Source organism: Pavona decussata, unplaced genomic scaffold, assembly GCF_977016875.1.
Source record: "Pavona decussata unplaced genomic scaffold, jaPavDecu1.1 SCAFFOLD_4, whole genome shotgun sequence".
NCBI classification, from domain to species: domain Eukaryota; kingdom Metazoa; phylum Cnidaria; class Anthozoa; order Scleractinia; family Agariciidae; genus Pavona; species Pavona decussata.
The window spans coordinates 1,739,438-1,753,528 of record NW_028145428.1 but is presented as its reverse complement, the minus strand read 5'-3'; the positions used below and the strand labels follow the sequence as shown (position 1 = coordinate 1,753,528).

General features: G+C 38.2%; 1 protein-coding gene and 1 non-coding gene across 2 annotated transcripts in view; both read right to left on the bottom strand.

Annotated features, from left to right (window-relative positions):
• The window catches only part of LOC146489713 (uncharacterized), a 71,580-nt gene that overhangs the window by 48,149 nt on the left and 9,340 nt on the right, over window positions 1–14,091 (bottom strand). The window contains exons 2-9 of the mRNA XM_085104053.1: window positions 12,564–12,697; window positions 9,312–9,440; window positions 7,351–7,604; window positions 5,623–5,713; window positions 5,069–5,455; window positions 4,188–4,604; window positions 2,803–3,204; window positions 1,873–1,988 (exon numbers count right to left, since the gene is read on the bottom strand). Of these exons, the coding sequence (XP_084960179.1) occupies window positions 1,873–1,988; window positions 2,803–3,204; window positions 4,188–4,604; window positions 5,069–5,455; window positions 5,623–5,713; window positions 7,351–7,604; window positions 9,312–9,440; window positions 12,564–12,663 (1,896 nt within the window). The 5' untranslated portion in view covers window positions 12,664–12,697. The remainder of the gene's footprint in view (window positions 1–1,872; window positions 1,989–2,802; window positions 3,205–4,187; window positions 4,605–5,068; window positions 5,456–5,622; window positions 5,714–7,350; window positions 7,605–9,311; window positions 9,441–12,563; window positions 12,698–14,091) is intronic.
• Trnaq-uug (transfer RNA glutamine (anticodon UUG)) lies at window positions 75–147 on the bottom strand. The gene has a single exon. It is a non-coding gene; the product is annotated as a tRNA-Gln (tRNA).

Here is a 14,091-nt window from a genome sequence, read left to right as displayed (position 1 = left end):
TAATAATCAAATCGAACATAACATGTTAAAAATCACAACTGGCAGGAGGCAAACCAGCTAGCTATTTACAAGCATGGCCGAGGCGGGACTTGAACCCGGGACCTCCGGATTCAAAGTCCGGCGCCCTTACCACTTGGCCACGCTGCCTCCTCAAAGAGTTCTGCGCTTTAAAAGAAGAAATCTCCTTGCACAACGGAATCCTGTGTTTAAAGCCAGTGCATAATCAGACCATAGATCATTTCCAGAAGTCACGAAAGTTACCTAGGCATTGAAACTCATTTAGGGAAAGCTCGAGACGCTGTCGTTTGGCCTGGAATGAACACTAAGGAAGCAATCACAAAGTGTTCCGTGTGTGCAGAATTTCAGGCAAGAAACCCAAAAGAACCAATACAGACGTTGAAAGATCCAGATCGTCCCTAAAGTCGACTAACTGCGGACATGCCCATTATCCAGAGAAAAGAATACATCGCCGATGTGGATTACTACTCAGACTTAACTCAGTGACACGATTTTCACCAACCATCGTATAATAGACCCTTCTCTAAAATGTAGGCCGAACATTCAAATAAAATAGAATGAAAAAAAAAAAATAAAAAAAAAACAAGCACTAGAAAGAGCACTTTTATTTTAGTAACCCCGCAAAGTTTCAGCATATCAGGTGTAATATCAGCTGAGAAAATGTAACTTGGAATGACGTATACCCCCAGTCATACAAACGTCTGTAAGTTTGTCAAATTTCATCTTACATTTCCTAAGGTGATATAACACCTAATATGCTGTAACTTTGCAAGTTTATTAAAGTAAAGGTGCTCTTTCCAGTGTTAGTATCAGTTTTTCATTAAGTTCAATTTTAACTCATTCAAATCTGTTGCCGCCATTTTGGAGAAAGGTTTATTTCTAGAGGAACAATTCATCAGAAATGGAATCCCAGATGTTCTCGTCTCCGACAATGGTGCACCTCTAGTAAGCCAGGAGTTCAGTAGCTTTGCCGAAGAATGGGAATGACACGTGACGTCATCTCTGTATCATCGTAAATCAAATGGTAAAGCAGAGTTGGTAGTAAAAATCACCAAGAACCTACCGTATGTATTCAATTAACCGTCCTGGGCGCTTATTTAATTTTATGCCCACGACGGATGGCACTTACTCGAAGTGGACGCTTATTATTTTACCAACATTTACATAAAGGGAGGACATTTTTAGAGAATGAAAAAAAAAAAAGGAAAAGCAAGTATATTTCGCTTCAACAAGACAAGACAAAGTGCAAAATCTAACATAAACAATATAAAATTTCATTGACTACCGTACCAAAAACCAATTTTGGAACACCACTGACTCTCCTTTTTCTTTGCTAGGCTAGTACAGATTGTTTGTAGTTATTGTTCTTGTTGTTGTTGTTGTTGTGGATGGGGGTGGGGTGAGCGCTTATTCGAGGGTGGGAGCTTGGGCTTCAGGGTGGGCGCTTATTCGAGGTGGGCTGTTAATCGAATAAATGCGTTTTCAAATAGCGTTCCAAGATAGAAAAGAGCCTTGGCTTGTCTTGTTAAAGTACAGAAACACACCTGTTGAAACCACTGGATCAGGCCAAGCCAGAAGCTCATGTCGCGAAGAAAGAAAACTCTCACGCTAACAGCCTTAACATTTGGCCTTTGGTCGGCGCACCATTTACCACCACTAGGAGTTGGTCTATAGGTTCGAGTAGCGCTACTACAAAGAGGAAAGAGCAGGCAAGCACGAACTCTTGACAAACAACAGTCCGATATCTCTTACCTAGCGAAGACTGGCAATGTCAGTACCGTGAATCATGGGTCTTTACGTGCAGTGTATGGAACGTATGGTAAGTATATCAATAATACTACGTAAGTTACATACGTTTTGCCGCTTGATCGTGAAGCAAGAAGCAATGTTTCCATCAACAGCATGGAATGATTTTCCTGTCATTCTGACATAAGATGAATGGCTTGTCGGCCGGCCGGAAACATAAGTTCCTACAATGGCAATACTGAAGTTACTAATAAAAAAAAACAAGGAAATCGGCAAAGATCAATGTAATTTCATGATGCAATATAAAAAGAAAAAAGGAGACAACACATATTTCCAAGAAGCCCCAGTAATAATACCGGAGAATCGTTTGCCGTTGCCACAAAGTCCATCCACTAAATATCGCAAGTTTATGGATATATGATCTCGAGTGATTTTTATGAACCTTTTCAGTTGAAAGCAGAAATTGCCAAGTTTACACTTGAGTATCTAGGCTCTGTGACAAAGGATACTTGACGGAAATTTCTATTGACCGTGGACATTGAATCCGAAATTATAGTGGAACTTTTGTCTCTAAACTTGTTGGATTGCAACGACCTAGCTATGGCAAGCTTTTGATTTGTGATAGAAAAGCCTTCCCAATTATCAGTTGTTCTAAATTAAATATACTGATTAGAGTTAATCCCAGGTACTTGATGTTCATCATAAAATACACTTATCTTATGTCTCAGGAGGTAGTCACCTTTAAGATTTAACTAACTAACCTTAAAGGCAATGAAGCCTTCGCGTTGCACTTAACATTAACGAGCATGGTCGTCATTAGATGGATACTCCTAGACGTCTGAATTCGTAAGCAACAAGACAAGCTGCGCACTGGGGAAACTGGAAATCGGTCGACGTTGCTTAGAAATAAAAATAGACTAAGGTAGCTGGGGGTATATGACTTTAGGCATCTATTCTAATCTTGAACGTTGGTCGGCTGTGCTGTATCATGAAAAAAGATTGCCATTTCATACTTTCATACTATCAAGAAATACTTACGTTCCATTGTTTGACAAATAAATCCACGATCTTTGTTACATTGCCCACTGAAAAGCTTCCAATTGGGAGAGGATTTGGTTAGCGCGGCACATCCCACTCCCCTTGGATAACCAGGATACCAAGCGCTGGATATAATATTCTTGCCCCCTAACCACCGCCACATGGGGTGCTTGCTAATACCAATAAACGCTCGATCAATAGTTGCATTCGGGTGCTCTATGTCGATGGCCGTTAGACGACTGCCAATGATTTTTCTTCTTACCTCAGAATCCACAACGGCTAATTCAGCTTTTACAAGAAAACAGTAATCAAGAGCATCGTACCACGTTGTGCTAATATTCCCGGCAAACACTTTAAAACATGCATTCTCCGCCGCAAACCATGAAGCCTCACACCTTGATCCTGAAAAGATAAGCGATAATTACATTTCCGTTTACTACAGAATAGTTACTCTCTAGGCTCGGAAAATGTGCTCAAAAAGACAAAAACCATTGCAAAAGATCTAAATGGAAATACAATAGATAGGCCGCAAGGAGACAGACATTCTGTATGCCGCTAGGATTTTATTGTCACTGAGTGGCATTCATATGCGCAATGGAAGAATGTGACTAAGTCAGTGGTCAGTGCGCTTTAAGTCTTCTGATTAAATGAGGAGTATATGATTTAACAATCGGTAACGCAGGTATACTTGGGGGAAAAAATAGTTTTCCCAAAAGGAGTCACACTCATGACATTTCGATTATTTTTTCCGCACATTCCGCTACAGAGCTACAGGAGACTTGTGGGGACTAGGCGATTGAGCCATTAATATACGATACACGCAGTACAGAACAATTTACTTGTTACTCCCAAGAGAGTTTTGGAGCTAGTTTAGAAATCGATAATAACTTTAGCTATAATTATGAGAGTGCATTTAAGAGAGACAAGATACAAATTAATGAAGCCGAAACGAAACTAAACATCATAAAACCCGTGGTGTTTTTTTACCGCCTTCTTTAACAGGTGTAACGAGGCGGAATTTCTTATCTTGGTGTCTAGCTCTTTCCAACATTCTGAGGACCAGTACAAAAAAGCTCGTAAGGCCAAGGACATAACGCACTTTCTTTAGGTTGACATCATGAATGTCGGAGCGCTTAACAAGATTCACACTAAGGCAGTTATAATCAACATTACTGTAAGTAAGCCTCTCAATTTCGACATCTTAATTATAGAAGAATATATAATGAATCACCTATGCTTACTAAAATTTATGGTTTATTCTAACTCTTGACGGTATGATTGTCCGGGTGGAGATACTAACTTAAAAGACTACTGTAAACTGAGCGGGTATAACATCTTTTACTTCGGTGATACCAAATATAATACAACACATACTAAATGCTTACCAGCCGGCATTGGTTTCTGGCAAACAAATCCTATCTGCTTAAAGCAGTCTTCGTCATTGATTCTCCACTTCGGAATCCAATTCTCTTTAAAAAGCATATCAGTACACACCCCATCTCCTGAAGGCTCTCCAGGTCCCCACAGTGGCGACTTGGAATCAAAAAGAGCATTCGCAACAGTATTCCATCGCCCAGTATTGACAGTAAGACCACCCACAAAAATTTCTTCTGATTCTTCCATGTACTCATCCATAAACTTTCTAATTGCGTGTAGTTTAAAGGTGTTCTCAAACACGGCGAACCGCCCTCTACGGTTATAGCATTCTAATCGGGCAAGGAACCATTTTTTCTGAGGGGTTATTTGCAGCTGAAAACAAAATTTATCCAAACCACGCCAACCAGGAGGACATGAATTAGGTCCTGCATTTGTAGAGAAAGCCAAATGTTAATTTTATACACGAGACTTTGACTTATACAGTAGGGCTTTAATTCGTTCAGTAATTCTAAGGTGTACTTTCTTCAATAATCGAACTTTTGATAATTGGCGATAAAGAATTGGTTATTTTGTCGGCATAATTAGTTACCAAAGCAACGGTATTACCTTTAAGGACAACGCATTCCTTTGAATTGGAAACTAATAAGAAGTATAGCACAGTGAGTCGTCAGAATTACACGTTGTAATCGATAAAAACTCGGGAATGATTTCGAGTAATTATAGTACGATCACAAAGAACAAATTATCACCAGCCTTCGAATTAGAATTCATTTATAATCGATGTGTAAAGTGAACAGGTCTTTGATATCAGCTGCAGTATATCTCATGTTACCCCATTGCATCTTGTGTTATTTCATTTATCTCATATATCTTTTATCATTTCACTCACGTGGTAACGACACATTAGCGTAGAAGTGCCCTTCAATAGAGTGACCACAACAGGTGTGATAGTCATCTAAGGCAATCCCATTAGACAACAACTCCCCACGGCTTATAAGCAACACCTTTTTGTAATGCGACTGGTAATTGGCAGAGGCATAGAAGAAGTCGCGAGGGAAGCAGTGAAGGTCAGCCAGTGACAGCTGTCGAGTAACACTGTTTGCACAATTCGGCACATCCCCTGGGTAGACAAAGTACATCACATCGGCATTGGAGCTGTTTTTCGTTTGATGAGCTTGCATCGTGAACTGATCAATCCAACCACTGTGAGATGGAACTCGGTCGAATTTGAAGTCTGTAGCATCTTCCTTTACAAAGGCAAATAGCGTCTGTATCACTAAAGCAAAAAAAAAAAAAACAACAATAAAGGCTCAGGTTTGCCAGCTAACTTAAAAGAACAAGACAATGATTGAATTAATGAGCCTACGTTAGATGTAAATGTTTAATTATTATTGATTGTATGTCTACCAATCCGATTATCCGTATTAACAGTTTTATTCTCACCAAGTCGTTTACATGCCCCATGCATGAATGTAATATTGTCAATGGCTACATCACCTGACGAAGAAAATCCTCTCACACCCTCCAAGACAATCTAAAAAATGCAACGAGTATATACATGTATAGTGGTTATCTTTAACAGCAATTTATGATACTGTCAATCTCTAAGAATGCTTTGATCTGCGTACTGTCCGGCTGTACGCATTATTCTAAACTAATTCATTATTTATTGGTACCCTTTTTCAATAGGCAAACAAAAGATGGGTTTTATTGTTCCTAAGCTTAACCTAACTGAAAAGCTTTTTTGAAAAAAAAATATGTATAATTTTAAACAAAAAATAGCCGGTCACCCCCCCCCCCCCCCCCCTTCCTTCGAACCGAGTATAATTATTCTTGGATTTCTGGTGAACGCTGAACTTCTGTACCAAATTGTTTCCAGATCCTCAACGTACCTGGTGTATAAAGAATTTTACCTGGAATCAATTTGGTAACAATTTGGCGTGTTAAAACTCGGCTCGGGCAGAATATTCCCCCTAATCACCCCCCCCCCCCCCTTCCCCAACCCCACCGACTACCCACCCATACACACGCACACACAGACACACTCTTCTAGGGTTAACAAACAACATACGACATAAACAAAATATGTGTAAGATAATATGTTTCAGTCTCTTTTGAAGATGATAACTGAAAAAGGTCTAGAATTGTCTTTAACGCTTTGTCTGACGACAAATTTCCGCAGCTGATCTATACCATGAATGCATGTTTAAGGTGGCTTACTACAGTTTTTCCGAGACTTAGTAGCGCGCTATGATAGCCTGCCACACGTCCGTATTTGTCGCGCGTGCAAAAATGACGCAAGTAACCTCAAGAAGTAACAACAACCACTTCAGCACTTGAGAGGCGTCAAATCTCTTTGGTATATAAAGCGATAGTTTCAAAACTCCGTTCAAACATGTAATTAAGCCTAGGACCAAAAAAATATGGCAAAAAAGTTTGATAAACATTCGGTAAAACAGCTCTAATTTACTGTACCTTTCTCGCACGCGATACATGGCGTTACATGAGCGCGCGCTTAAACAAAGGGCATGCGCAATTCAATTCTCGTCCGAGGTTGTAAAAACCTGTCTTTGATCGAGGATTGCTCGAAAACTTACCGTACAACTTATGATGAAATTTTCATGGTTGATTTGTTCGGGTGAATCACGTTTGGAGCCAAAATTTTTGAAAAATCTGTAAGACAGATTTTGAGCTATTTTTTATTTCACATTCTCTTAGTTTGCACAAAAACTGTCTTACAGATTTTAATTTTACTTTGCATGAACGTTAAATCAGACCCAATTTCTTATTCCTGAAATTTTCAGGTGGGGTCATACGGGTAGAATTTGAGAAAAACGTGACTTAACCTACTAGTGCCCAGTCTCTCATTGGGTACTCGGTCGCTCATTTTGGCTATTTGTTGACGTTTAATTGTTCAAATTTCAAAAGAATCGTAAAAGACTCAAGCAAACAGTAAATAGTGAAGGGAAAAACAGCTTGGAACTTTTTTTAAAAGAGTATAAAGTTGTGCCCTTATACTCCATTAAAACTGTAGTAAGCCACCTTAATTTGGAAGATTCTAGATCCTCTCGTCAAACATCTCTCTCGTACTTCCCACGTTTCTTTACTGTGTGCTCAGTTAATAGCCATACGTCTGAAACATTCTAAGAAAATTCGAAACAAGTATATTACCTGGTACTCAACAGAAGAATTAAAGAATACAGCGGCCTCAAACCATTGATCGGGATGATTGCCACTTTTGATCCATTCAACTGTTTCACTGTCGTTTGTCTTCATGTAGATTATCAAACTTCCAATAAAACTCCCATACATGTGATACATGATTGACATACAGTTTTCTCCTTGCATTTTAGGGCTTATAAGCCTTACGTTGTCGCCATGTTTACGCGGTGCCGACGAGTCCAAATATGCGTACTTTCCATTACCTAGGACAGTGTATGGTAAGTTGTTTTTGAACAACGCCGTGATTGTGTATTCTTTATGTCTAGAGTTTTCAAACAGTTGATTTACTAAAGTCACTGATTAATTATTCGCTGCTTAAAGATACAGCTCTACTGTGGAAAAACGATTCTCAAGCTAATTTTAATTATTAAAATAATTTATGATAAACCCAGCCCACTTCTCGGTGTTTGGGAACCGGATGGAACACTCTTCCGCTTCTCTGATATACACGTAATACTTCAACAATTTATTAAATTATGGCCGGGTTCTCCTGGAAAAATATTTTTGAGATCATCGGACCGGTTAATGTTGGAAAGAACTACTATAGTCAACACCAGTAAACTTTGAATTTTTAACTGAAGAGGACACAGCTTTGGCTGCACTTGGAACATTCACATTAATTTTGAAAAAAAAAAAGGTTGTTCGGTTCTTTTCCGAAGGCCGTGACCATTTTGATTAATTAGGCGCAGTTGTCCCTCTTGAGGAATGGGACCGAGTTGTAAAGTTCGGAGTTATATACATTCTTCGAAGTTTTTTGACCAGCTACCAATAATACAATAACCAGGGATAAAACTCTTAGCCAGATTTCGTGTCGAGTCTGCCGCGTTCAGGGGGTCAAAAAAGATTACAATAGTTAACCGGACGACAGTATTTATGCAAGTTCTATCCAAATGGTTCTTTATTTATCAACTAACGGGAACTATCCCAATAAGGAAAGTGCAAGAAATATAACTTTCTTACAGTGCTATGCCCCCTACATCTGTTGCGTATAAAAAATAAATATGCTACACGAATCAAAAAGGAAAAAAGATTTTGTTGGCCGCTTCCAATTCAATGTATGTTAAGAAGAGAAACCTTAATTTAGAACACCTTAAGGGGTAAAAACAGCGTCAGAGTAATCTTCTAACATGAATTTGTTTCTCACTAGATAAACATATAAATATCTTCAAAATAAAAAGTGCCATTAAAATGAGACGGTTTAATTTAAACCAAGAGAGACGAGCTCACCTGGACAAAACTGGGGTGTTTGTTTTTGTACATCTCAAATGAACCAATCAGAACGAAAGAAAATTTCACTTCTACCCGAAAAATGTCATCGATTGTTTGCAGTTGGCGCTGAGGGGGGTAGACGTACAAGTTTCTAATTTTGGCGCAAACTAAGCAAAAGCAGATATTCAGTTTAATATCTTGCCCAAAAGCGGATTTTGACGGATTTTTTTAGGGCATTTGACTCGGTTTCCTCATGACTTCTTACATGCTCTCATTCTTCTTTGATCCCTTGTCTCTTTACTGCAGTTCCGACGGTTTCGTATTCTTTGCGATAGTCGCCCGCAACCCAATTCAAAATAACTACAGCTTTCAGGAAAGAACGAACAGCAATAAAGAAATCAAACTTTACAAACTGAAAAGAACTGTTTCGTATAACCCTGGCGTCAGTGGAAAATGCGATTATTTGTTTGAAATTATTAAAAGACGTCAAAATATTTCAAGAAAACCACTTCAGTTGACTCACGTAGAAGGCTTTTATGCGCCCCCAAAGGTAGGTTGACTTTTTCCATTTGCTCTTAAACAGCTGTGAAAACAGATACTTAATCTGAAGCATGGTTTAAAGTTTGAAAATTCCTACTCGTACTCCATTAGCTAAAGGTCTATTATATTTCACATGAAAAATTAGGCAGGCTTTAAGCTACCTGAGACGTCAGCTTGAGGTCCTGTTCTTGGGCTGGGAGTGCTCCCTGAGTTTATTCTCCAGTTAAACTTTGCTCTTCCTGTGTTGTCATTTTCCCAGCCGCAAAACGTCGAGTCGTCGAAATCACAGTCTAAACCGAGGAAAAAACATAAAAAAACAACCAGCAGTAAAATTCACATGGGGTCTCCTCACAGTGAGTCCCAAACGCCTCGAGGCGAAAGGGACCGGAAGCTAACTATTAAAACATTAGCGTGGACTTATTACGTCGTACCAGTAGGGAAGATGGTGGGGGGCAAAGCTAATTTTTTTCAGGAAAAAGGAAAAACACTCAAAAAGCAGTCTTTTTATTGAATCATTCTTGTAAACACAATGAAATATCCCATAGGTGTACGTTAGCCAATGGAATAGAGATTGATTCCGGGCCCCTGCCGGGAGAGAGGAGCATTTTGTGTTTGACGTATCCAGTCAGTATGAAAAATTTGTTTGTCTTTAATAAGAGCTGGTTCTTTAATAGCTGGTTAAGAAACTACGTGTCAATTAAACACCGCTTACTAATTTACATTTTATATTGAAAATAACTCACGCATTAGGCGAGCATCACGTACAACTTTAAACAAGGAAATGGATGCACAAAAAAATCTCCTGAAGTAAGATCGTTTAAACGGATTTTGTTCCCGAGACAAACGATAAATTTGGTTTTGAAAAATCTCACTAGTGTTTGAATCATGTGACGCAAAAACGTCAAACCGGGTTTGTTTTCTGCTAATGGCCATTTGCAGCTGTTCTTCCTGGTTTTTGTAGCACGACCGAAGGGATTTCTGCTCGCAGGGCTAGCATTTCCGTTAGTACTCGTCAAGGATAGCCCTCAGCGAAATGCTGTCTTTTTTTCTTTCTTTCTTTTTTTTTTCTTTTTAAGAAAACACATAAAACGTTAGTGACGTACGGAGTAACGTCATTTGGTTTTCGACAGCTACGAACAATTTTTAATAACAGCGGAAGATCTTTCTATTTATTTCTCTTTTTACCAAAAGCATTATTTTGCCAGGCTGTAGCTAAAGAATTTAAGCCGGGAGCCTTTTATTGCCCTCCACATTTATGGCACGATATTTCACTATTTTGGGGAAATTTAAGTTGCATGCAATGAACTATTCGTTTAACAGGCGGTTATATATATATATGTTAAAAATTGGATGTCAGTTAATTATTTTTTTCTCAAGTTAAATATTCTCGATGGATTCGCGTGAAATTAGCTGTAACATAAAGTGGAGATACAACTAGCTAGAACAGTACGGTTTTTAAATGATGGGTAAAAATTTCGGCTAGTTATATTAGCGTTTGTAATATTTCTAACAACCTGTGAGGATAAATAAATTGGATTCTTGAATATAAATACACCAAAAGTTTGAGTTGTAATAACGTAGATATTAACGGGCCGAAAAAAATATTAAATATGAAGGATCTCGCGAAATTCGTGTTAAAGTAGCTTTTTCGGCAGAAACTCAGCCATGATTATTTTCACTGACAGGATCTAAGATTTGCGTATTAAGGCCGCGGTGGACAGGATTCTTATCAGAATGTATTTATTTAAATAATATGCACGAAGTCAAACGACTAAAACCGACAAAAAGCGAAATATTCATGAAAATGTCTCTAAAAATATTCTGTTCTGCCTCAATAATCGCACGTGATTTATTTCGCGTAGCACGAACTTTTTGTGCATTACTAAAATAGGCCGTTTGAGCGTTTTAATATATATGCAGTGAATTTCAAAGTATTGTTGATTTCTGCGTGCACTTATCTATGGCCCGTGCAGTAAGATTTTACCAAAATTACCATAATCCAGGTTTGAATTAATCAGCTCCCTCGTGTTTGCTCGGAAAGCCTTCGGAAGCGTAAAAACAAGCACTTTTGTGTCCAAGAATATAGTGCGGACAGACAATTTCACGAGTTGACACGGCAAGATGATAAACTAGGCATATTGTAGATTGTCATATCATGGGCCGAATTTTAAAATAAGCCTTAGAAGGTAAGATTGAAGCCTTTGAATTTTAGCATGATAGATTTTGCGCCTTTAAGGGCAAATATTTCTTAAGAAGCTTGAAGTTAAAAAATCCGGCTATGATATGACACAATAGATGTTGTAATAGATCACTCAGTGGTAAAATCAAACGTGGAGGAGAAAACCTGGACACAAAATCACGTTTTTAACAAATTTAATTTAAGTTACTTTCTGTATTGCCCTAAGACGCCATCTACACATTATAAAACGATCATAGTGCACTTTGATCATTCTCCAATACGTCTGCTACGTTTTGGCGAAATCGGCTTTGAACTGCTCGTGATTTTAGGATTTTAAAAGTGGTACTCCTGCCAATATTTTGCCTAATGAATATATTCATGGTCAACGTATCCACCGCGGCCTTAAAGAAATGAATAAATAAATTCCCAAAGGATCTAGAAAGAAGAAGACTAGCAACAATTAGTATAAGGATAACGACACATTTGAGTTTACAAGACATGTTTCGGTCGTACAACGACCATCTTTAGTTGAAAGTAGAAGTAATTTGAAGTTACATTTGAATTTATAATGTAAGGCTAAACAAATTACTTCTACTCTCAACTGAAGATGGTCGTTGTACGACCGAAACATGTCTTGTAAACTCAAATGTGTCGTTATTCTTATAAAAATTGAATAAATAAATCAATAAATGAATAAATGGCAATTTCAGTGGCACATCTACAGAGTGGCTATTCGTGTGTATTGTGGAGGGAGGAAAACCGGAGTATCCGGCATCAGTACCCGTCATCAGTCATACCAATTTTTGTTCCGCGGAAGTAAAAGCCTAACATCGACAATTAGGCGAATCACTTCGTTGAATTTCTGTCGAATGAAAACTTTTCGCTTTAGACGTTGTTTTGTTTTGGTCGTGCTTTGGCGGCGCTTCGCTTCACATCACACCTTTTGTTAACATAGTAACGAAAACTAACGAAAAGTAATGACTGATACAGAATTGAGCTTAGTCAAAGTCGTCGACTTTGTATGAATAACAAGAAATTCTACTGACCCAGCTACAGCTGTTAATCGTTTCTGCACACCTTTAAAAACACGGAGAAATATTAACAACAACGCCTTGATTATTTTAGTTTTTCAGTCTGAAACCCTGAAGTCGTCAGGGTTAAGGGTTATGAACGAGTTTGGATATAACTGAAACAGCCTTCATACTGTTGTTCTCTTATTGACCACAGAACTTACCCAGAGGAAGATGACTGAAACCTATACTCCCTGACAACTGCCTTGGGAAGAAGATCAACAGCGTGGTGCAGGCAATTAGCCAGTTGTTGCACGAAGCCATGTCAACAGCCCGCGCTTTCCTTCCTTTTGGCTGCCTAGGAATAAAGTGATGCAATCATTAATGATTTGACCAACTCTAATGGACTCTGGAACTTAGGTATAACAATGGAATATTTATCAACAAAGTGTGATGAGTTTTTGATTCCGTCGTTTACGCGATTGATTTTGTGTACTAAAAATATAATGATGATTGTTTCTCTAATTTAGATTTCGGACACATCATCGTTTTAATGACAAAGGAAAGAAAGGAAAGGCAGATCAGAGATGCCTATAGACCCTTTGCATAAATGGCGCCTAAATTTGAATAACAATACTTGATACATCCTAAGCCTCATATTCATGTGAAAAATCCTTTGTCTGCAAACATAAACACAAGGCTTAGGATGTATCAAGTATTGTTATTTAAATTTGGGTGCCATTTATGCAAAGGGTCTTTAATAGGTAAAAGATAGATTGTGACTTGAACTAAGTCTAGAATTGCGGCTATAATGAAATGAGTTCTAAAAGCAGGATTTTTTGTTGTTATTCTTTTTTTATTTTTTCAATTGAAATTTTCAAGTAACTTGAATCTTGTCCGTGCGGATATTCCTACAAACTAAGGAAACCTGCTTTATAAAAGTAAAATAAAAGGGGATATGTCCGGAGGGCACACTTTCCAAAGATCTTTTAGTGTGCATTAAGTAATTGAACTTTACAAAATTTGAGCTCGGTTTTAATCAACGACAGTTAAAACATTCCAAATTATTGCTCAGCAATTCCAAGCGTTACCACCCCCCCCCCCCCCTCCCCCAGGGCATTTGTCATTTTATCTTTGGAAAACTGCAAATCGGCCCCCAAGGTAGGTTAGCCAGTTTATCCAAAAAGCCCACAGCATAGTTTTAATAGTTCAGCGAAAAATAGGCACCCAGTAGGTGTATGCGACTACTGCTGCTGAAATGGCAATACGCGAAAGACACCTTGTGCTCGGGAACTTCATTTGGCAACTGTCCTGAACTTTATAAAGAAAACGCAAAAACTATGACTTGCAAAAGCAACATATGACCTTGATTTGATTCTTTGCATCACAAGGAAATAAAACGACTAATCAAGAAAGAACAAACTAATCAACAAAATTTACAGTGACTTCAGTTCTAAAATTGTTATATTTGTTTAATTTGCAAATTGTAAATGTTTACACGTCGCTTTCTCAGACGCGAATATTGCTAAATAGTGTAGGTGATAATATAGGTGATAGGTGATAATAGAGATTCTGTTGATCTGATTGGTCGAGGATTGCGTTATATCTAACGAAAAACGTAAAAACTGTGACTTGCAAAAGCAATATATGAACTTGATTTAAATCTTTGCATCAAAAGGGAAAAACAACGACCGATCTGGAAAGAACAAACTAATCAACAAAATTTACAGTGACTTCAGTTCTAAAATTGTT